The sequence below is a fragment of the Pundamilia nyererei genome, unplaced genomic scaffold (genome assembly GCF_000239375.1).
Source record: "Pundamilia nyererei isolate P.nyererei 1_Seehausen unplaced genomic scaffold, PunNye1.0 scaffold00012, whole genome shotgun sequence".
In the NCBI taxonomy this organism is placed as follows: domain Eukaryota; kingdom Metazoa; phylum Chordata; class Actinopteri; order Cichliformes; family Cichlidae; genus Pundamilia; species Pundamilia nyererei.
Window position 1 is genome coordinate 4362150 of NW_005187413.1, and position 22833 is coordinate 4384982.

The 22833-nt window shown below is 40.0% G+C and overlaps 4 protein-coding genes across 12 annotated transcripts; 2 read left to right on the forward strand and 2 right to left on the reverse strand.

Moving 5' to 3' along the window:
• Positions 1–1275: 1275 nt before the first annotated feature.
• On the reverse strand, positions 1276–6394 carry wdr82 (WD repeat domain 82). The gene is made up of 9 exons (XM_005724588.2): positions 6003–6394; positions 5274–5371; positions 4698–4764; positions 4501–4600; positions 4257–4373; positions 4007–4162; positions 3801–3870; positions 1702–1844; positions 1276–1467 (listed from the first exon to the last, which is right to left on the reverse strand). The coding sequence occupies exons 1-9, from the start codon at positions 6161–6163 to the stop codon at positions 1438–1440; spliced, it is 942 nt and encodes a 313-aa protein (XP_005724645.1). The 5' UTR covers positions 6164–6394; the 3' UTR covers positions 1276–1437.
• Positions 6395–6507: 113 nt separating this feature from the next.
• Positions 6508–12168, forward strand: glyctk (glycerate kinase). 7 transcript variants are annotated; one of them, XM_005724582.1, is made up of 8 exons: positions 6508–6773; positions 8209–8266; positions 8385–8528; positions 8631–8743; positions 8902–9288; positions 9369–9520; positions 10271–10446; positions 10544–12168. In XM_005724582.1, the coding sequence occupies exons 5-8, from the start codon at positions 8933–8935 to the stop codon at positions 11432–11434; spliced, it is 1575 nt and encodes a 524-aa protein (XP_005724639.1). In that variant the 5' UTR covers positions 6508–6773; positions 8209–8266; positions 8385–8528; positions 8631–8743; positions 8902–8932; the 3' UTR covers positions 11435–12168. The 7 variants fall into 7 exon arrangements, with proteins under 7 accessions (XP_005724639.1, XP_013764066.1, XP_013764065.1 ...); XM_013908612.1 differs by having other exon boundaries at positions 8209–8576; positions 8669–8743; XM_013908611.1 differs by having other exon boundaries at positions 8209–8528.
• A 656-nt stretch (positions 12169–12824) lies between these two features.
• Positions 12825–14712, reverse strand: tcta (T cell leukemia translocation altered). The gene is made up of 3 exons (XM_005724590.2): positions 14438–14712; positions 14301–14352; positions 12825–13452 (listed from the first exon to the last, which is right to left on the reverse strand). Exons 1-3 carry the CDS (start codon positions 14646–14648, stop codon positions 13410–13412), a joined length of 306 nt encoding a protein of 101 aa, XP_005724647.1. The 5' UTR covers positions 14649–14712; the 3' UTR covers positions 12825–13409.
• A 244-nt stretch (positions 14713–14956) lies between these two features.
• On the forward strand, positions 14957–21915 carry mon1bb (MON1 secretory trafficking family member Bb). 3 transcript variants are annotated; one of them, XM_005724589.1, is made up of 7 exons: positions 14957–15212; positions 15520–15633; positions 16273–16367; positions 16457–17050; positions 17428–18220; positions 18616–18763; positions 19462–21915. In XM_005724589.1, exons 1-7 carry the CDS (start codon positions 15121–15123, stop codon positions 19687–19689), a joined length of 2064 nt encoding a protein of 687 aa, XP_005724646.1. In that variant the 5' UTR covers positions 14957–15120; the 3' UTR covers positions 19690–21915. The 3 variants fall into 3 exon arrangements, with proteins under 3 accessions (XP_005724646.1, XP_013764114.1, XP_013764113.1); XM_013908660.1 differs by having other exon boundaries at positions 15197–15204; XM_013908659.1 differs by lacking the exon at positions 14957–15212 and having other exon boundaries at positions 15627–15751.
• Positions 21916–22833: the final 918 nt, after the last annotated feature.

Here is a 22833-nt window from a genome sequence, read left to right on the forward strand (position 1 = left end):
TTAGAAACAATTTGAGTTACGGTGTGAAAAACTGCCCATTAATGTCTCAGATTGTGAAAGATGTTTTTGTAGCTCTAAATACCTGGTCACGCCAACAGCACTCTCCTAGTCTGAGAAACATATTTTAAATCTGACAAGTCGAGGCTAAAAATATCTCCAGCTGTTTGTGCTACATCACGTTACACCTGAAAGTCAATCTCACTAAATCAAAGTTGAAACGAAAATAAAAACCCAGCCCCGCACTAGCTCAAATTCTGTCAGTACGGTGCGCAAACATCATAAAACACCTCATAAAATATATTGTGATCGAAAAACAATCAAATTCAACTAATTTTCCTTGTGTCTATTTGAACTGTCCTTCTGGACAAACACGCCAAAGAAAACCCTCGTTAATAATTGAGTTTAAAGTCATACTTTTGTAAATATATATCTTAATACACTCATCCAGCCATGACTGGTACACCTGCTCAAATGATCATTTACAAAACTTTCTAATGAGCCAGTCAATGCATTTAGGCACATAGACTTGGTGAGGACGACCTGATGCAGATTACAGTGAGCATCAGAATGCATAAGAAAGGTGATTTTAAGAGACTGAGTGTAGTTTTGTTGTTGTTGGTGGCAGACAGGCTGGTTTTCCCACACAGCCATCTCTAATACAAAACAAACAAAAACGACAATAGGCCTCATAGATACTTGAGGTGAAGGACCAGAATGATTTCAGCTGGCAGGACGGCCAACAGTAACTCAATACAACCAAGGTATGCAGAAGAGCATGTCTGAACACATCACCTTCAAACCTTGAAGCAGATGGCCTACAGCCATCTGTGTAAAGACTACGAAATATTTCCTGGTGCTTAAGGCTCCTGGTAGTGCCCCTCCACCACAGCCCGATTAAGTATTGCTGCTACACAATGTCAACCCCTTTGTGACCACATCTTATGATAGCTGCCTCCATGATTATAACACACCGTGTCACAAAGCGCAGATCATCTCAAACTGGTTTAAACTGGCCTCCACAACTTTAGGATGTGGTGTAGACAAATGTGCTCCAACTGTGTGACGCCGTCTTTGTAATATGAACCCAAATCTCTACTGATACTGTTTTCAGCACCTTGTTGAATTGATGCAATAAAGAGTTAAGGTTGCTCTGAAGGCAATAAGGGGCTCCAACCTGGTACTACCTAATAAAGTAGGCAGTGATTGTAGAACCCTCCCATTCTAAAAATCCAACTCATTTCAAAATCACAGACACAAAAGCCAAAAACAAACTTCTTAGAAACTCTTTAATGTTAAATAGAAAAACATTTATAAAAAAAAGAATGCACAACTGATCATTTCTGTAAAGTCATTATTTACAAATTTCATCTGATTTTTCACACAGGTCCATACGGAGCTGACTGCGATGACCCCTGCTGGTTACTCTGCTTCCTGTCATCATTCATCAATGGTGGGGAGCCAGAATGCCTGAAAGATTAAATATGAACAATTCTGGTTACATTTCATCAATATGAAGCCGTTTGCGTGCCAGCAGTACAAAAGAATAAACAGGCTTTTATTTTTTTTTTTATTTCTTTTAAATAAATGGATACTGGTAACTATCCCACAGTTCAACCCCAGCATAAAAATTAAGACCAAGCAGAGCTACATTCTCTGGGCTGTTGTCTTTTCAACTAAGCCCACATTGCTGCTTCCACTGACCATGTTAGAGCATGCGCTTGCAAACGTCATGAACTTCGGATTGAACTGCAGGCAGGTAATCGGGCCCGTGTGCTTCCCGTCTAACAAAGCCACCTTCATTCCACTCTCGGCGTTCCACACGTGGATCTTTCCGTCCTCGGAGCCTGAAACAGGTGTGCAGAAATGTGATAAATGTTCAGCCTGTCTCCTTTGATCTCACACCGTTTTAACAATTGTCTTAATTTCATTTAAGGTGGATTTTAGTGCAAAATCAAATCTCATTTCTGTTCTGCTAGTCCTGAGTGAGATCAGTATAGAACCTACACTTTTGGTTATGGTGTTAGTGTTTATACGTGTGCCCCACAACCATCACCTTGAAGTCTGTTGATTGTAAATATCACAGGTAATTATTTCTTTCCTGATCAATTAATCTTTCATGATGATCCTCATTAGCAATTGATATCAGACACACACAAACTCATGATGCTGTATATTATATATTAATGTTTTAAGTCCAAGTGTGTTCTAACTCTATCCATTACTAATGCTTAATTTCATTCAACATGTCTCTGGTCCCCCACACACAAAAGGTCACACCTTGGATGTTGTTTTCTCTCTTGGCCTTAATATCAGTAATTTATGTGTTAATGATATTCATTTGATTGTTTATTGCTGTGCATTTTTTAAACCTTAGTTTTCCTTTGGACCCAACACCAGTTAAATGTAGAATCGTAAAGCCAGTTATTACTCAGGATGTTGCTCAGAAGTTCTCTGATTTGTTTAATCCATCTTTGCTGAGGGATTGCCCTGATGTTGCTACATGTTTTAATAATCATTGCTCAGTTATTCTTAAAGTAGCAGCACCAATAAAACCTGCCTTCATAGCACTAACAAAACTCACTTCATGGATAAATCAATCAATTCGTAAATCCAAAAGAAACTGTCGTAAGGTAGAACGGCTGTGGAAATCCACTAACCTCGAGGTTCACAGGCTCCACCTAAGAAAACTTTGGCTGGAATATTTTCCTAATCTTATTTCTTCATATAAGAAAAATTCTAAGGTCCTGTTTGAAACAATAAACTCTTGTTTTTCCTGTGATCCCCACGATACCTGTGTCCTCTAAAGTTGACAATAATTACTTTTTACATTTTTTTTAAGATTAAACTCAATAATGTCAGAGCAAGCAGATCAATCACCAACCTGACTCAGCAACAGTGAATGCAAGCAGAAGTAAAAATGTAAAACTTGTGATCTTAACTGTCACTGTTGTGTATTTGTGACTCGCTAAATAAGCTATCTGCAAACCACCGACTGGACACCATCCATGAAAGTGCTGTGGTGGTATTTTTAAGTGGAAATACACCACGCACTGTGCAGTGCTGCTTGTCATGCATGAATGGCTCTACCTTGCCAGGGCACAAAACCTGCTTTTCCTCACTTTTCCTAGAATCTCGAGAGTGAAGTCACTCCCAGCTATGACATCTGACTTTCGAGGTAAATAGAATGCAGAGTCAGCTTTGTGTGTGTGCTGTTATTGCGATAGTGTCATTATGACATCAAGGATTTTTTTCCCAGTTATAAAAGGTTGGATTACTACAGTAATAAAGGCACTATTAAATAAAATGTGTTATATATGTTTTTTGTACACAGGTGTCTCTCTATTAAAAATAAGTTGCCCCATCTATTTGTAATAATAATTCCAGCTGCATAAAAACAAAAACAAACAAGCTTTTATTATGGTGTTAAGTATTCAAGGCAATGAGTGGTAAACTGCATGTCGAAAACGTTATTCGATTGGTTTACGCAATTCAGTATTCTACTAATTCTACAAATACATATGCAATAAGGTTAAAAAACCGTTAATACTAAAAGTACTGACAATAAGAAAAGAAAAAAAAAAAAATCAAGTTTGCACTGGTGCAACCTGTTAGTAAATCTGGGCTTCAAAATGCAGAATGTGCGCCATGTATCGTTAACAGACTTCAGGGGTACGTTTCTGTACATCTGTTAATTTGCTTATTTACATGCCACTTACATATAAATCAAACTAACAAATATATGCAATAAAAGATTTTATTCTAAACATTAAGGCAAGACAGAAGCGGTCATCTTAACTTACCTATCATAACAAACTGAGAATCAGGAGTGAATGAAGCCTCCAGTGTTACACCTTTACTGTTGTTGTAACCCTGAGTGTACATGAACAGTATATTCAGTTATACATGTTGAATCCATTTTACTGGATTGGTTTTTATTTTTCATATTTAAACACTTGAGCTTTATTTTATCCAGTAATTTTTTGTGTTGTAATAACTTGTCTCTTACCCCAAAGGAGTGAAGCACAGCACCCTTAAAAGCATCTAAGATGCGCAGAGCTCCACCATTAGTAGAGAGAAGAATGAGCTTTCCATCATTGCTAAACTTCAGTCCTGTCCACTCACATGTTCGATCATACTGAAGCTTAAAGGTTGCAAATGGACCCTGTGGACGATAGGTGACCACTCAGTACTTTTCCCCCCAATAAAAAACGAAACAAAAAACAAAAAAAAGTCTCTAATGAATTAATGCCTCTTACCTTATCAAACGACCGCAAATCATAAAGTTTAACCATTTCTGAATTTATTCCAGCAGCAAAAATCAGACCCTCTGGGTCAAATGAGCAAACTGGCTTCCCCTGCAGGTGCATCAGACCCTGAAATTTCAAGGTGACATGATAAAGCCGGTGTCAGTTATACAGCTCTTCTCAAATATTAAACAATAGGTTGCATACAGGTATATCAACATTTGGAGCTCACCTAACTACAACCAAATATACTCACCTGACAGTTGGGTGATCGCAGATCCCACAGTCTGATTGTTTTATCTAATGAGCCAGAAATAAATGTGTCATCCACAGGAGACATGGAGAGAGATGTCACTCTGGTCACAAAACAAACAAAAAAGAAAAAAAAAATTACAACAAGGTAACCTTGAATGTAACACTGCAATTCAAACCAAAATAAAATCCAGTTCTCACCTTTTGTTATGCCCCGGAAAGTAGCGGATGTATTTGTTGTCATGAAGGGACAAGTACCGAATAGTGTCTTGGAGAAAAAGAAAAACATAATCAAAAAAGGAGGAGAAGCCCACAGCCAAGTTATACATTAAACAAGACAGCAAGAGCAAAACCCAAAACATGTTGTCTTCCACGCGTGAAGTTTATTACAGGTCGATCTGATGAGGAGACTCAACCTTGGGCAAGGCAGTCACTTGTACAGTTAGCTCCTGTATTGGGCAGAATCACAGACCCTCAAACTGTACAAACAACTACCTCAGACCAAAGTGAGCAGTCAGTCCAGCAGTCATCAACTGGCATGCAGCAGCCCGTCCACGCCAACCATCGAAACACATATCATCTTACCTTAAATGTGATAACTTCAATGTTAAATGCACAACAAACATGCCTCCTTGTTTACTCCTACACTGCTGTTGTTATTATTTTGACCATGTGAGACATCTTATTACATTAAAAAAAAAACCTCAAGCCTACTACACTACCAAGCAAAAACTACAAAAAAATAAATAAAAAAAAAACACTTGTGCATCAACATACCATCGATTTTGTTGGAACTGTAGACCACAGTGTTTGCAGCATGTGTGTACCTGATCAGATCCACGCCATACTTTTTACTGTAGAGAGTCCTCTTGGGTCTGCAAACAAACAACCATATGGACTTTTAAAATAACTCCTTTGTCAGTGAAGAAACACACCAAAAACATTTCATTAAAACTGAGCATTGTGCTCTTTATCTTAAGTGTTTATGTACTGCATCAGTTTAAGACAAAATAACTTTACTGTCTCCCGTAGGGGAAATATGGGATGAAGCAGCTGCTGCACGAAACCCTCCCAAAAAACACCACCAACAAAAAGAAAGACAACGCAGCAAAAGGGCACACGGTTCCTAGCAATGAAGGATTTCTCTGTCATTCAGTCATGAGCTTTTACATTTATCGGTGATTATATTTACATAAGCGGACCCTGTAAATCCTACCAGAGATCATCAACGCAAACCCATCAAAAACACACACATACTGAGAACAGTCCTTTCAACGTCAAGGGTTTGGTTCGAGCAATGTGACTATATATTTATTTGCTAATATAGTGCATAACTGCAGACACTAAATCTAACAGATTTATTGTTAATTTGATGTTGCTTGCACTCTGACAATTTTACGCTGAGCATTAACGCAGTGCAGCACAGGCCTCGCTAGTTAGCATAGCAAATAGCTAACGTAAAAAAACAGCAAAGTTAAAATAAAAATACGGAGAACTCGCTCTTACTTTCCCTCCTGGCAGTCATACAAGACTAGCGAGTCATCGTCGCTGCTGGAAATAATCGTTTCACCATTCGAGCTGAAGTCGAAGCAATTAATTTTGTCTGTGTTTTCGCGAAACACTTTAGCAACCCTGAAGCTCCGCAGCACATTGTCCGTTAGCTTCATGATGGCCTGTCTGTGTCTGAGGGTAAGCGCGCCCTCGTTTTGATTTAAATCGAATCACTAGTGTCACTTGTGTAATCTTTACAAATATATGAGCTGCAGAGATGTGAAAGGGGCCTTTTTTCCTAAAAGAAGGATCGTTCAAACACAGCGACAAATCCCGCCTGGGATACTTCTCTGTCCTCGGCGGAGAGGAGGAGGAGGGAAAAGCGCCGCTTTCGCCACGTCAGTGACGCGCATATATATTCGTCACCTGACAAACTCGGGCCTAGGAAACCACGCGATATTGCAAGATGTTATCGCGATAGCTGCATTGTACCAGCAACAGCGCCGTTATTTACACAGTTTGCTTACCAAATGCAGTTTAGGAGTTAAAAGCTTATTGTCTTTTTTTTAAAAGCTCTACCGTAGTCGAGTTTGTTTTAGAATGTCTGTTTTTAAAAAGCAAAGCCTTCTTGCATTCGCATTAGCACTTTCTGGCTGTCACCGTTAGCCTTGTGTGTTTATCAGTTGGGTCCAGTTATCTGGCAGCCTCTAGATTTGCAGGATGGACGCAGAAGTGAAGAAGAAAGTACCAACGACAGTTTTGTCCTCACAGAAAGACAAGTCCACGGTACGATTAATTAAGTGAAATGTTCTGTTTGCCGCTCGTGGGTTTTTTTTTTTTGTGGATATTTTTTAATGGAAATCTCTAAAGTTTGGTTGTAGAGGAAGAATTCTGCTTTACTAAATGCCAATGCATTTCATGCAGGGGTAAATTAAAAATAATTTGCCAATAGGCGTTTGATTTACTGAGATAAAAAGTAGCATGATATTTAAGTTATCCACACCGGTCACTTTGTTAGGTACACCTGTTTTGCTACTTGTTAAGGCAAATATAGTTAGGTGGGCATGGTCGCTGGTGCCAAGACGAGCTCGTATGAGTATTTCAGAAACTGACTTCTGGGACTTTCCCAACCATCAACCATCTGTAGAAAAAAAACACTCCAGGGAGAATGGTCACACTACATAAAGAACACTGGTTATAACCAGGTGAGCAGAATAGGCAGATGGGCTACAGCAACAGAAGCCCACAGTGTGTGCCACTCCTATCGGCTAAGAACAGAAAACTCACGCTACAATTCATACAGGCTCACCAAAATTGTCATGAACGTTTCCAGATCTCACAAGTCTTGATTTTTGCTGCAATGTTGAGACACTCCATCCCTTTATGACCAAAAATTGCCCATCTTTTGATGGCTGCTTCCAGCAGGATAACTCACCATGTCATAAAGCTCAGATCTTGTCAGACTAGTTTCTTGAACATGTCAATAATTTCATTGAATTCAAATGGCCTCCGCAGTTGCCAGATCTTAGTAGAGCAATTTGTGGATGTGGTGATATAGGAGATATGCATGTGAAGCTGACAAATCTGCAGCAACTGTGGTGCACCAGGGTGTTTCCAGCACCTTTTTGAATTTGTGCCATAAAGAATTAAGGTCGTTCTGAAGGCAAGAAAGAGGTAGAATGTGGTATTACAGAGGTGTGCCTAACAAAACGACCTGTAAGTGTTTCTGAGGGGTTTTATTTTGTTTCTTTGTTTTGTTTCTTTCTTTGTTTGTTTGTTTTTTTACAAATTTAACAAATCTAAAATCTCATCATATAACATTGTCATTATTGTCTGGATTTCTAGCATGTACATCTAATCACATTAAAATACCACAATCCCAGTGGCTCAGCTTTCATTTGTAAAAAAAAGAAGAAAAAGAAAACAAGCAAACTACCTAAAAACCAGATCCACAACCTATCTCTCTCTGTTTTTTATACTATATTTTACTTTATTTTACTGTGTATTTCTTGTAGTTTTGTATTCATGGTGTATTATGGTTTTCTGTAACTGAATGTTGTAATTTTTGTTTTTGCATCGTGAATGAAGAAGCCCAACAAGGGTTGGAATTTAGCAATAGCTATAAACTCTATTTGCACCACATCAGTTTCATGCTCCACATCAGAACTATGTTAAACTGCATTGTCCCTACTAAATAAATAAATTAAAATTATGTCTACAGGGCTTAAAGACGGGTGTGGCTACACAAGAGGCTGCTTTGTTTAACAGCAATGAACAAAGTATGGGTATCACTGAGTTTAATGCAATCTGTGGCAGAAAAAAATCAAATTACAACAAAAACGACTTAATGCGCAGCTGCAGTGTCAGCACTTTCATGTGGCATGTTATCCTCTGAAGTCAATCATTACACCAAAGGTACACAACTCCAGCCAGTGTCTGGCCAGATTGTTGCCACACTGCCTAACCTCTGAGCTGGAGTCCAAACGCAGCAGGCTTCCACAGGGAAACACCAGCTTCATATGACATTTGCAACCTTCTCGGGTAGGCAGCCTCGTGACTCTACTGAAACACAAACCTAAATGCATTTATGTAAGTACAGCTTTAGCTAGTATAAGAATAAAAAGGTGTTCTTTTTGTTTTCAGAACATTTAAGCAAAACGTATTCCTCTGTATTCCTGCAGTCATCAGACTTGACCATAAACAAGACTTACAAGAAGTGTGATGACTGAACAACACAAAACAAGCTCTTAAAAAAGGTGAATTTGAGGCACACAAAGTAAATTTAAGAAAAAGTTCTAATTATAATTGCTTCATGACTTCTACATGACTATTTCCTTTTCCTTTGCAGGTTATTTATGGTTTGTTTAAATTGTGCTCTCTTTAAAAATCTGTTCAATTCTTCTATATCCCTTAGGACATTTCTGCTCAGATCCACTGAATTATCAATGGCCCGTGTTCTTTCATTGTTCCGGTCTCAGCCTTTTCTGCATCTTGTGGCGAGGAGAAAACCCACGTTCTGCAAAATGTCAATGGACACGCGGGCACGTGAAGTGTTTGCAGCTGCAGTGGAAGCCGTGCAGCCAGATACTGTGGTCTGTCAAAGTATTGAGCGCAAGGAGGACTCTGTTGTTATTGATGGTCGCACATTCACGCTCAAACACAACCTGCACTTGGTGGGCTTTGGAAAAGCTGTGCTGGGAATGGCCGCTGAGGCAGAGAGGATTGTGGGTGATCATTTAGTGAAAGGAGTCATAAGTGTGCCACATGGGATTCAGCAGACATTACAGCAGCATGGGAAAGAGTAAGCAAATGCATTTAGAGGTAAAAGCAACTTAAAGTGTTAACTCAGTAAAGTTAATAATATTTATTTTTCCATCACAGCCATCTGCTGCTGAAAGAAAACAGCCGCATCAAAGTAATAGAGGGAGCTAAACACAACTTGCCTGATCCGGATGCCCAGAAGGCAGCTGAGGAGATCAAGCATTTAGTCAGTGAGCTGACAGAGAAAGACTTGCTTCTTGTACTGATTTCAGGTACGAATGGCACTTCTTGATTATTGTTAAAAATAATAAAACAATAATCGTTTCACAGATATCATTAAAAATATTAATTTAAATTCAGTTTTGTTTATATAGCACCAATTCACAACAACAGTCACCTCAAGACACTTTATAGTGTAAAATGAAGACCCTTCAATAATACAAAGAAAGCCCCAACAGTCAGAAGAAATTTTAAGCCTAATGTTAAAAGTAGAGAGGGTGTCTGAAAAGCTGAAGGTTTTGCCTTCCATTCAACTTTTAAAATACTAGGAACCACAAGTCAACCCGCTGTCTGAGAGTATAGCGCTCTATTGTGGTGTTACAGTACCCTGAGGTATTTAAGATAAGATTGTGCCTGATGATCCAAGACTTTGTATGTGAAGAGAAGGATTTTAAAAATTGATTCTGGACTTAACAGGGAGCCACTGAAGAGAAGACGATATGGGAGAAATATGCTTTGTCTTTCTAGACCCTGTCAGTACTCTGCAGCATTTTAGATTGGCTAAAGGCTTTTCAGGGAATTTAGTTCACGATAATAATGAACTACAGTAGTACAGCCTAGAAGAAATTTATAAATAAATAAAATAACAATTTCTAAAATTAGATGTTTCTAATTTTAGAGAAATTCCACAAATGCAAAAAAGCAGTGAAAATATTTGTTTAATATACACACTGGTGGACATATCCTGGTCATAAACGACTCCAAGATATCTGTAACGCATGCTGGTTTTCATCATTGTTTAGGTGGGGGCTCTGCATTGCTACCTGCACCCATCCCGCCAATCACCTTGCAAGAAAAGCTAGATGTTACCTGCAGACTTGCAGGTGCTGGTGCGACTATTCAGGAGCTGAACACCATACGTCGTGCCCTTTCGTTGTTAAAGGGTGGAGGGCTTGCACATCATGCTCACCCTGCACAGGTAACAGACAGTTTTTTTAGCCTTCTTTTAAACAGAGTTTAAAATTCTCAGTATTGTAATTTGTATGTCAAATATCACTCTTATAACGTCTTCACAGGTTGTTGCACTGATACTATCTGATGTGATCGGGGATCCTATTGACATGATAGCTAGTGGCCCCACAGTGATGAGTCGGGTGTGGCCTGAGGAAGTTTTGTCAATCCTTGAGCGTTACAAGCTGTTAAACTTGCTTCCGACATCAGTAAAGGAAGTCCTTGACAAACCGAATTCTAGGTGGAAAGAGAATAAGGAGGAATCTGATACATCGGGACATGTTCTCAATGCTGTGATTGGCTCCAACGGTGTTGCCCTTAAACACGCTGGTCTCCGTGCTCGAGAGCTGGGCTTCCTCCCTGTAGTCCTTTCGCCAAGTGTGTGTGGAGATGTGCGGTCTGTGTCTAGACTCTACGGCCTGCTGGCCCGCTTTGCCTGTTCTCGAGAGGAACCTCCTCCTGACATTGCCACTGAGGTGCTGAAGCTGGGCCCTGAAGTTGGTGTGGAGAGCTGGGACCTCTGCCGTACAATGCAGGTTTTAGAAAAAGGGCGTACAGAGGGATGGGGTGCCACATGTCTGTTAGCTGGAGGCGAACCCACTGTGGAGCTAACAGGCAAAGGCCGAGGTGGTCGGAACCAGGAGCTGGCTATGCGAGTGGGGCTGGAACTGAGAAGCTTAGGGCTTTCGCCTAAAGGGCCAGTCTTTCTGAGTGGGGGCACTGATGGTCAGGATGGACCCACTGAGGCAGCAGGGGCGATTACTGATGGTGGTTTGTACGATGAAGCGAAAGCTCAGGGCCTGGACATCGACAACTTCCTTATCAACAATGATTCTTACACGTTTTTTTCTCGTCTTTCTGGTGGGCAGCAATTACTCGTACCCGGCCTAACTTGCACGAATGTAATGGATGTGCACATGCTACTGATTCCAGCTATTCCTATTATCATCAGATAATCCCAAAACACAAAAAAATTAAAGGAAACTATGAAGACATTTTTGCACCATATTTATGAATCTAATGAAGGATTGTTGGTATTGGTAAATAAAGATGTAATTGGAAAAAAACAGACATATATGTAAAAGCATTACAACGCAAACAGTAAATGAAGAAGTGTGAGGGTGGGGGTTAGTACTGACGTCTCACAACAAAAAAAGCTCCCGGGTTTCTTTATGGAGTCTGTTGGTTCTCCCAGTGTCTTCTTGGGTTCTCTGTGGGTACTCCAGCTCCCTCCCACATCTTACAAGGACTGAGTACATAATTTAAATTTCTGGAAATACACACTGCCATTATAATAGTAATAAAAACACTTGTACAGTTTAAAAATCTCCACCATCCTTCAGTAGTTTTAATTAGATGTTTTTGGATGTTTGGTTACAGTTGTTCTATTTTTTTTCTTTTTTCTTTAGTTTTTTTGTTGTTATTTTTAATTTATTATAGTTGCCTGAGTGGTTTTACTCATTTTAGTTACAGTTTGAATAAGTTTAGTTTTGACCAGTTTCAGTATTAGTTTTAAGTCATTTCTTTAATTATTAAGGCATGATTTAGTAATGGTATTAAAATAAAAACAATAACTTTTTGACTTAACTCAAAGTCTTTTACACGTCCTAATATGTTCATCAAAGCCTCATCAGGCAAGTTGTGGTAAAAACATTTTAGTAACTAAAGTAATTAATTTTAAAACCGAAGATATTTCCTGTAGATTTTTAATTTATTTCAGTTTTTTTTCCAGGTTCCAAAAATTGTGTCGGTTTATTTTTTTCTCAAAAAAATCTAGTTTGTATTTTTATTTTAATTAACTAAAAAACAAACAAAAAAAACAAACAAAAAAAGCACCCAGCTCTAGTTTTTAGTTTGTAATAAGCTCGATTTTGAACCATTAACAGACAAATATTATCATAAAGAAACAAACTGACGTAATCTGGCACCTTTGGCTTTTTCTTGTAAAAGGCAGCTTGCTTTACACATTGTGCCATTAAGCTTCATGGTAAGCTATTGGGGTTCTGTTGAGTGTAGCTCAGATACGGCATCTTCCCCCTTGGTAACTACTGCACATATGAGAAAAGATTACACATCACATTGTTGTTACAATCAACAATCTCAGTGACAATTAAAAGTCCTCTCTTGTATACTTCCGCTAATCTTTCCAGAGGTAAACAGAATAACATTAAAAGTGGCCTTGGTGAAAAATGTATTGTTTCAATACCCCTCAAGTTTTTGTGCTTCATTTATTTATTTATTTTTTTAATGTTTTGACTGTTTGCCAAAATATTACTTAATGTAGATTTCAAATGAACTAAATGCAAAATGCCTGTTAAAATAAAGACTGAAGATATAAAACATGATCTGCTTTTATTGTGTCTGATTTTAAAATGACCATAGATGACCATTTATAATACAGCAAAGATTAAAAAAAAAATCAAAAACAAAATCACACAGTTCACTGCAAATTATTTGGATCATAAATATTCACATACACAAGTCAATGCAATACTCAAATCAGCGTATTATATATGTATATATATTACAAAAACTATACATGTGATCCTGTGTCATTACTTGGAAAATGATGATTTGTTTTCCTTTCATGCACCATTCAAGTACAGTCTTGATCACGTATCACCAAGTGACCAGTTAAACACGTCCTTTTAGTTCTTTATGCACGATAAGGTCCTGCTTAGTGAGCAGTATCAAGAGGTCAAATTAAACATTGTATGAATAGTGGACATCACTCTAACACTGTTAGAGTGATGTCCAATGGCATGGCTAAGTGATTCGCAGAAGGTGAAGCTGTCTCAACACCATCTTTAATCCATGGAAGGTAACGCTTTGTTAATGAAAAAACCAAAAACTGGTGTGCATTTCGTGCCTCTGTGGGACATACAAATTGTCCAGCCTTCACTTGGGTAAAGTCCAGCGATCAAGCTCCCATTAATCCCGATGAATCTTTGGACCATCCCCTGCTTTACCTTCCCTGCAAAGATAACAAAATCTAATAAACCATTTAAGTGTGGTGAAACATGCACTTGCCAGTCACTTTGTTAGGTACCTCTGTCCAGTCAACTGTGGCAGCAACTTACTGCATGGCACAAGTGCTAGACGAGCTGGTCTGAGTATTTAAGAAACTGCTGATCTACTGGGATTTTTTCATACAAGCATGTCTAGGATTTTGAGACACTGGACCGAAAAGGAGAAAATGTCAAGTAAGCTATAGCATATTGGGCCAAAGTGCCCAAAAAGAGGTCAGAGAATTGCCAGACTGCTTCGAGCTGAAAGGAAGATGGCAGTGCCTCGAATACCCAACCATCAGAATTGGGCTATGCAGAAGAGCATCTCTGAATGCACAACATGTAGGGCATTGAAGGTGATGGGCCACAGCAGCAGAAGACCACACCACGTGACACTCCCTTTAGTTTAGTACAGCACAGAAACTGAGGCTACAATTCACATGGGCTCACTCATGTTGGTGCTGTAAACGTGTGGGCATATTTTCTTGTCAAGTTCTGGGCCTGAGGATCACAGCCTACCCGAGTATTGTTGCTGACCATGTTCATCTCTTTGTGATCACAGTGTACTCATCATCTAATGGCTGTAAGGCCAAAACACAGCTGCAGCAAATGTGCGATGCTATTATCTCAACTTGCAACTTGTTGAATCTAAGCCATGGAAAATTAAGGCAACGCTGAAGGCAAAAAGAGTGTCAAACTGGGTGCTAGCAAGGTTTACCTAATAAAGTGACTGGTGATGGTGCGGTGATAATGAACACGATTTCTTATTAATCACTTGTGCAATGCAAACCTGACCCCGAAATCGGCCACCTACCATCCACTCGTGTGTGCAGCTGTATCAGGTGTGCCTCCATTCTGTCCGGTCCCTGAAAATCAACACACACAGATCAAGCTAGCGTGTTAGCGCTCACTTAGCAGGCAGCGCACCGGTAAGCAGGAGGAAAAACTCACCTTGTCTGTAATACATATCGTTCACTGTATTCCCATAGACTTTCCACGCGAAGTGAATGGCGATTAGACTAAAAATTAACCAGCTGAGGAGTATTTTGAATATGGACACTCTCATGTCGTTGGCGAGCCAGTCGTCTACAAACTCAGAGAGAAACGACAGGCAGCTGTCAGCAATGCGGGACAGAAACTCAAAGTCCCACGGCTCCTCCATGGCGTCCGTTTATTCAACTGGTGTCAAATTAAGTGACTGGGCTGCGGTGTCTGTTTTAGTGATTTATAAATCAGCACTCTGGTTTGGAGATGTCATATTCCCCATTTCTACCGTTATGATGTTTACGTACGGAGAGGAGAGGCAATCGGACGTGACGTGGTACGCAGGACGACTACTTCATCACGTACACAACAGAGCCTTTCAGCACCAACACAGTGAAGTTAAACAAATGTGCGTGGATAAAAATCTATATTTCGACATCATTTGTCCAGGTTGTGTTATGCCCCCCCCCCCCTTTTGTTTTAAACCTCAGCTAAACCGTCAATCCGATTCATGTGTGCCATGAAGATATGGGAAAGAGTCGTTGAAGCTCGTTTAAAGAGAGGTGACTATCAGTGAGCAGTGAGTGTTGACGGAGAAGTATAGAGAAGGTCAGAGTTACCTGCACTGTGTGTTTGTGTATTTGAAGAAGATGATTGGTTGCCAGGAGAGGAACTGTATGAGAAGGCGGTCAGGAGGGACCCTGGTTAAAGGCATGTATGAGGACAGCAAGACGGTAATGAGGTGTGCTATAGGAACGACAGATGTCAGAAGGTTCAAGTTGGGGACGGGAGTACATGCTAGCTTTAGTATTAGCCACCAGTGTAATACGGAAAATGGAAAATACTGGATTTAAGTATTAGTTTAATCCAGAAAAAAAAAACATTTTATTGGTCAATATAGACGTAAAAACATTTTTGTTTTAATTCACATTGGGGGGGTTTAAGTTCTCCGTTCTTTCTTTGTCACAGAAAGCGTTTCGCTGTATTATATCTGCTACAGCAGCACCCATACATGTGCTGCACGTTTATCTGAGATTTGTCTCTTCAAGTTTCTGTTACGAGCCCACAACCAGAGAGTGGGGAGGGGCGGGACTAACCGACGCCAGCGAGCGCGCTGATTGGTCAGCTGAAGTTGTCATCAGAGATTCCGGATGTCGGCTTCGGTAAGGGGAAAATTTGTTTTCTGCTTCTCATTCTTGACAGCTTGTTTGCAGTGGGGCTGCTGATGAAAGTCAGTATTGACATTAGACATTCAGTCCAAGTCGTCAACGGTACAAAACCGTAAGTTTCACTCTTTCTCTGTTTATCTGGCTAATTTTAGATAGCCACGGTTGGCTGCATGAGCACTGTTAAGCCAAGGCCATGAAATTGATCTGTATGTGTCGCTTGCTAGCACCCAGTGTTAGCCGTGTAACTACAGTCAGCGTTCATTTATTAGTTACTTATTAGAAAGGTAAGCATTACAGGACGTCTGAAATTTATCGTGCATGTGTAGATAAGTTGTTATCATGCGGACGTTAGCGCTCTTAATCTACCAGCCACTTAGTCCCGTTTCTCCGTGTTGATATGTAGTGTAACATTAGACAGACTGCTAGCTGTAATCAGGTTTAAATTCCACAGTGTTAGTAACTTGGAGTTGGAGTAACTCTCCTCTGTAATCATGTGACCTGACCACTGGTCCAGTATGAGTGCTTCTATTCATAACAGACTGGAGATGCATGGGATCTCTGATTTTTATCTGCAAAAACTACAATGCATGATTTATAAAGCAGCTTATTCCTCTTTGTCTTTATTCTTTCCAGAGACTGGGATGGTATCATGGAAACAGCCAATCATCAAGAAGGAGAGGCGGCGGCAGTGAAGATTGGTGATAGCCCTTTAGAGAGTAATCAACCTGGTAAATAAGCTACGTAATCACTCTTTGAAGCTTGTCTAATTTTAATCTTCATCACTTACATCACACGTTGGTTTTTGTTTTCATTGTAGCTGACTCATTGGCAGCCTCCTTCTCCCTTTTGGAGAATCACATGTTTCCTGATTCAGTAGAGAGTAATGGGAGCGCCGCTGTTAGCAGAATCGAGCCTTTGAATTCGCACCCACCAGATGTTTCGGCAGAGCATCTCGGTTTGGATGAGAAGCCTCCTTCTGACCAAGTGATGAAGCTAGAGCCCGAAGAGACAGAAACCGAGTGCCAAAACAACGCGTCCACGCAGCCAACTGATGGAACAACTGAAGATGATGCCACTGACAATGACCAGAACGACTCTGGGGAATTTGTTGTAACAATGCTGGCCAAGGCCAAGCTTGAAGAACAAGGTATAGGTGTGAAGGGGAGGTCGTCCCCGCTGTTGGAGGCAGGCACACTGGAATCTTCGTCATTTACATCTCATCGCGATGAGGATGTTACAGCTGACAGCTGGCGGCAGCACAGGAAACATGTTTTTGTGCTAAGCGAAGCCGGTAAGCCCATTTATTCCCGATATGGCAGCGAAGAGGCTCTTTCATCAACAATGGGAGTGATGATGGCGCTGGTGTCTTTTGTCCAAAGTGGAGATAATATCATTCGCTCAGTCTACTCAGGTAAGAATGTTGGGCGTCGGCCAAAATGCAAATTTGAACAGATTTTTATCTATGATGGTTTTTTCCAGCCACTTTCATGTTCATATTCACTACGTTAAAAGGAAATCTGACTTTTTTTAAACACACCAACAAGAGCAAGTGTGGCTCTGACTCACTGTACAGGGCAAAATTGTTGCCAGCTTGTCAAAAAGCTCCTGGACCATAGAGAACAGTATCTGAAATATAATAAGCAGTGCATTCCCTGTATTGTTTTATTTTGAGAACAGTGAGTTTAGGGGATCGGTGGTATCCTTAGGAGCAGTTTTAGTTTTCATTGATTGTTTTTTTGTGTTGTTTTTTTTCTGACATTTGCTCATGTTTTTTCCCCCTTCCCTCAGACGAGCACACCGTAGTGTTCCTGCAGAAAGGGCCCCTAGTTCTGGTGTGCGTCTCCAGCAGTCATCAGTCTGAGCAGCAGCTGCGGGGAGAGCTCCTCTATGTCTACTATCAGATCATCAGCATGCTCACTCAGGCCAGTATATCCCGCATCTTTGAACACAAGAAAAACTACGACCTGAGGAGACTCCTAGCGGGCTCAGAAAAGATCCTGGATGGTCTCCTCAACTTAGTGGATTCTGACCCCAGCTTCCTGCTATCGGCAGTGCACTGCTTGCCTCTAGCCTCCTCTCTCAGGGACTCTCTCAGCCAGATCCTGCAGAAAGCTATCACACCCAATCTCGTTTTCTCCATCCTCATCGCCAAGAACCAGCTTCTAACCATCGTCCAAGAGAGGACAGTCATTGAGGACTCGCGGCTGGAGCCTGCTGATGTTCACCTTCTGCTTAACCTCATTGGAGCTTCCTCTGCCTTTCAGGCTGGCGAGATCTGGACCCCCATTTGCCTCCCGCTCTTTAATCCTGACTGTTACTTTTATGCATACATTTCTTACCTGGACCCTCCAGAATGCACTGTTTGTTTGCTGCTGCTCTCGACAGACAAAGAGGCTTTTTACTCTGTAGCTGAGTGCAAGAGAAAGATAGAGGAGGCTATGATGGCTCAGAACTCCCTGAGCCTCATTGCCAAAGCTCAGACGTACAGTGTGAGCCAGGTGGGCGTCTCAGACCTCAGACACTTCATGTACAAGCCCTTTGATGTGCCAGACAACTACCGCCAGCTCACTCAGTTCACCAGGTGTGTGTTTGTTTGTGTATGCTTGCTGTCCTTGCAGTTGCATAAGGCTGATATGAGCCTAAACTAGAGTTTAAAAATGCAAACATGCCGAGTGTTTGCGCTGCATGTTAGTTAGTGATATTTGTCTTGCATAACATTTTATTATCTTCTAGCTGTGTAGAAGTTTAAAAACCTTTTGCTGCTAATGATAATAATCATGTGTGAGAAGTACAAAAGTGCCCACTAAGATATTTTTAGGCTTTTAGGCAACATTGTCCTGTCGGTGTTAGAAATGGAGTTTTAATAGTTTACAAATCAAGCATTGTGTGTTTCTCTTTCCACTACAGTGTTATTGAACATGTTTTGGGTGTTTTTTTGTGTGTAACTTGTGTCCTATGATGCTTTTCTGTATGTAGCCCAGAGATGGAGGCACCATACAGCAGTGAAGAGGAGAAAATGAGACTGCTGGATCTTTATCGTTATATGCACGGCCGCATCCACAGCACCTCACGACCCCTTAAGCTTATCTACCATGTTGCTGAGAGGGAAACTCTGCTAGCCTGGGTACGTACATTAGTTTGTGGTTGTATTCTTTCTTACTGTGTTTGTCCAACTTTGAAATGATTCTTCCAAAAGATCGACACTACACTCAAAACAGTCAACGACCGCTTTATTAGGTACACCTGGCTAGTACCTGGTTGGACCCTCTCTTGCTTTCAGAACTTCCTTAATTTTTCATGGCACAGTCCTCAGTTGAGCCTGTGTTTCGCTCACAGAAGCCAGAAGCCCATCTGCTTCAATGTTCAGCTCATTCGGGGGGGGATCAGCAGTTTCTGAAATGCTCACACTTTGCGTCACTCAAATCATTTCAGCAGAAAATGCAACCATCTCTACATGCCTAAATGCATTGAACTGTTGTCATGTGATTGGCTGATTAGATAATTGCATTAAAGAGCAGTTGAACGGGATACCTTTAAAAATTAAGAAAAAAGAAAGACAGTTGCCAGTAAGTGGCAGCTTAGCTTAGCACAAAGCCTTGGAACTGGGGCTTAATAGTCCATTCATTGGGAAGCTTTTTTCAGAAGGCGTTGAAAAAAAGCTGTTAGCTTGCTTCCAGGTATTTTCCTTAGCTAAGATAACCAGCTCCTAACTGAAGCATCATTGATGTTCTCATCTAACATAGCAAGAAATGTAATAGCTCTATTTCTTATTCCTAAATGTATTTCACAGTCTTCTCTTGATTGTTTTCTTCTTTACTCAAGGTCACAAGTAAATTTGAGCTGTACACCTGCTTCAGCCCCCTGGTGACAAAGGCCTGTGCCATTACTGCTATCACTAAGCTTCTAAGATGGATTAAAAAGGAGGAGGACCGTCTGTTCATCAGATACCCCCCAAAGTATTCAACCACTCCAAACCCCAGCAAAAGCTCTCGAGGAGGCAAATCTGACCAGCAAGACTCCACAGATAATGGCTTCTTATCTCTTCTATAGGACTCTGTTAGCACTAATAGAAGTGGCTCTGCCTCATCCAAAAATAGTTTGCACACTGGTTTCAAGATATTTTTCAACCCTCTTGACACTCACGAGACCGACAAACTTTGACCACTGGAATCCAACACTACATTTTACACTATTTAAGGAGGACTGGTGTCTTTGAAACCGGTGTTATTAGTTCTCCAGGAAGCATGTCATCACATTGCTGCTTTTGAGCAGAAACGGGGCAGAAGCACATTAGTAGATTTTAAAATGAACTGTGGCAGAACATATTTGCAATGGTGTATTTAAGCATTTTTATATTGTTTTATTACAGCAACAACATGAACAGTGAATGGAACATATATTACATATTTAATGAGTTAGCATGAGGAGGAAAAATTAAGTTAAACTACCTTTAGAAAATAAGATCGTTCATAATCTTTATCTCCTCGCCCTAATCACGAAAATTATGTTGCATAACATGATGTCACAAAACAGGATATACAAGTTGTTAGCGTGTGTGCTTTTTGGGATCAGCATAAAGTGGAATAAGAACTGGAACTGCCAGAGGAGGGAGAGGCCCGGCGTGAGTCACATGAGGCCACAAGCAGAATGTTTTTCCTCCTTCACAGAATTTGAAAACATGTCGTTTCTCATCTTGCTGATGTTTAGACTCGAAACGAGACTTTGAGTTTTATTGATGTTTCATTTTGTGCAGAAGATTAGTAGGAACCCCAGCCTGATTATTGTCACTGTTAAGTGTTTCCATTGAAACAAGGCAGACCTTATCAGTTTCTTGATAAGGTGGGAAGATGCCAATGAGCTCACATGTTTTGCTCTGCAGATACCTTTAGTATGACATCTAATGTAGTGAGTTCAGGTATTCTTTTTGCATAATAGTTTTCTAAAGGTGGTCTGAAAAGTTGTTTCATCCTTGTGTCCAATGAGGAATTTCCTGTCAAGTCTTAAGAGTTTGTCTGTAGTGTTACAAAATAAATCCCAGGATGCATAAAAGCAGTTGTCCTATTTAAGTGGACTATTACAAAGAAAAAAAAAATCAGATGATTGTTTTGTGGAAAGAGCCAAGCATGGGAAAAGCAGGTGAGCTTAACATGCAGTTTTGGGGATGTACAGTACAGCCAAGCAATAAATAAGAATGACAGAAATATCTAAAACTTACTTTTAAAGTTATGGTTTGAAGGGAGTATGCCTTAATTAGTGCCACATTATATATGTCCTTACAAGAAACCCCAAATGACATAACTGGTAAATTAATTAAGCTGTTATTGATATCACGTCTTTGATTCTTAAATTCTGAACCTTCCATCTTTTTATAAAGCAGTGTAGCTTTGCAGAAACCAAACTAGTGCTAGTTGAATATTTATCACCAGGAATTTCGCCTCAAACTATCAGAATCACCTTGTGTAGTCTAACGGTAAGTCTTGCATTCCACCAGCTTTAATGTGGCATGACTCATAACAAGTCCAGGCTGCTAACAAGTGTTAGCATCTTGTTTCTGTGCAGCTGTACTGTTCAATATAGTCAAAGCTAAAAGTAGGTGATGACTTTAGAGGAAGGAAAGGCATCTTGGTAACATGTTGGAGCAACTTGTCACCAAAATAGCTTCAAAGCAATTTGGCTTTAAAACCCACGGCAAGAAAAATGATCTTGCAGTTTGTAACAAATAAACAAATCATAGATAGATTGCAAAACAAGTTTTGTGTGGTAGTCGAACACACTGGCTTCATTAAACATACCTTGAACGAACCAAATGGTTTAAAATTAATGGCCCATTTTAAATTTTATCGAAAAAAATATAGAAGCGTTTTGTTATTCCCACTTATAAAACATATAATTGCAGATATCTAAATATCCAACAAGGTGTGTAGTTAAAAGGGAGCATCTGCATTGCTTAACCAGCTGTTGCTGATTGAAAAGGAGCGAGGCTCCAACAAAAGGGCTGTCAGCTGAAATAATGAAAGGGAACATGTAACTCTGTAACTCTGTGGTAAAACATGTTGTTGTTCCCAGTCAGCTGTGACCAAACTTTGTAGCAAATACAAACAAATTGGTAAGGTTATAAAAGGAAGACATATGGGTAAGATGTAAACTTACCCATATGTCTTACCCATAAAGCAATACGCCTTTAAAATATAAAATGTAGACACTGGAGTTGTTGTAAGAAATGAGTCAAATTTGCACCAGTATCAAAACGCGGACGAAAATGAGGCTAGAGTGGGATAACGAGGGGCAATCCTTAACTATGGATGTTTGAATGAAAGTGATGTTTGCTGATAAATCTGCAACTTTTGTCTGGCGTTGTTCTAATGTTGTGACATGTCAGGTAAAAGACCAGCAGAGAAGGCATTTATTATTAGTAAATGAACAGGTCTACACTGAAACCTTGGGCACTTTTCTCATTCCTCCGATTGAAAGTGGCTTTGATGATGATGAAGTCACGATAATGAAGATTTTCACCGAGCAAAGACTGTTAAAGCTTTCCTCCAGGAGAGACTCAGTAATTCAGTGATGTGGCCAGAAAAAAAAAGTATGGTTGAAATTTAAAACAGTGATTTAGAACAAGGCTCCATTCTGCAAGGCTGTTTGATTTTTTTATGGTTCCTTTTTATTTGCACCCTCAGCATTAAGGATTATATCATTTTTTACTGTCTACTTGGTCTTAGAGAGCAACATGCCATTATATTAACATCATTTCAAGGTATGTTTTACAAAGGCAGAATTTTCAGCTAATAAACAGAAATAGTTTTGTGTCATATGTGTGATTTATTTATGTGCTTAAAACTGGAAAAAGGAAAAAAAAAAAGGCTGAATGAACTTCCTGTAAGTGTCTTCCAGTCCTATGGCTTAAAAGTCTCTGGATGTTTGGTTACGTTGGAACCTTGGTTCTCTAAATAAGAGACCTAATGCAGCTTGTTCCATTCAAACTGTCACTCTCCATACATACTAGATATGAAGAAGTACTGATGCAATAGAGAACACCATCTTCCCTCCTTTGGTGGTCCACTCACTCCCTTCTGGTTGCAGCTGTTGTTGAATTTTGCACTATTCAATTTTATTTATATAGCATCAAATCACAACATTAAGTAAAAGGTGGAAGCCCTTCAGAACAGATTTCCAAGTTCTATTAAAATATATATT

Excerpts from the sequence above, each read along its gene's own strand:
- glyctk (XM_013908612.1), top strand. The coding sequence starts at position 8,933 with ATGGCCCGTGTTCTTTCATTGTTCCGGTCTCAGCCTTTTCTGCATCTT. Across the intron at positions 9,289-9,368 it reads TTACAGCAGCATGGGAAAGA|CCATCTGCTGCTGAAAGAAA; the intron begins GTAAGCAAATGC and ends TTTCCATCACAG. Across the intron at positions 10,447-10,543 it reads ATCATGCTCACCCTGCACAG|GTTGTTGCACTGATACTATC; the intron begins GTAACAGACAGT and ends ACGTCTTCACAG.
- wdr82 (XM_005724588.2), bottom strand. The coding sequence starts at position 6,163 with ATGAAGCTAACGGACAATGTGCTGCGGAGCTTCAGGGTTGCTAAAGTG. Across the intron at positions 4,374-4,500 it reads TGCGATCACCCAACTGTCAG|GGTCTGATGCACCTGCAGGG; the intron begins GTGAGTATATTT and ends TTGAAATTTCAG. Across the intron at positions 4,163-4,256 it reads ATTTGCGGTCGTTTGATAAG|GGTCCATTTGCAACCTTTAA; the intron begins GTAAGAGGCATT and ends TATCGTCCACAG.
- tcta (XM_005724590.2), bottom strand. The coding sequence starts at position 14,648 with ATGGAGGAGCCGTGGGACTTTGAGTTTCTGTCCCGCATTGCTGACAGC. Across the intron at positions 14,353-14,437 it reads CGATATGTATTACAGACAAG|GGACCGGACAGAATGGAGGC; the intron begins GTGAGTTTTTCC and ends GTTGATTTTCAG. Across the intron at positions 13,453-14,300 it reads GCTGCACACACGAGTGGATG|GGAAGGTAAAGCAGGGGATG; the intron begins GTAGGTGGCCGA and ends TTATCTTTGCAG.
- mon1bb (XM_005724589.1), top strand. The coding sequence starts at position 15,121 with ATGATTGGTTGCCAGGAGAGGAACTGTATGAGAAGGCGGTCAGGAGGG. Across the intron at positions 15,213-15,519 it reads GACAGCAAGACGGTAATGAG|TTTCTGTTACGAGCCCACAA; the intron begins GTGTGCTATAGG and ends TGTCTCTTCAAG. Across the intron at positions 17,051-17,427 it reads CATTCGCTCAGTCTACTCAG|ACGAGCACACCGTAGTGTTC; the intron begins GTAAGAATGTTG and ends CCCTTCCCTCAG.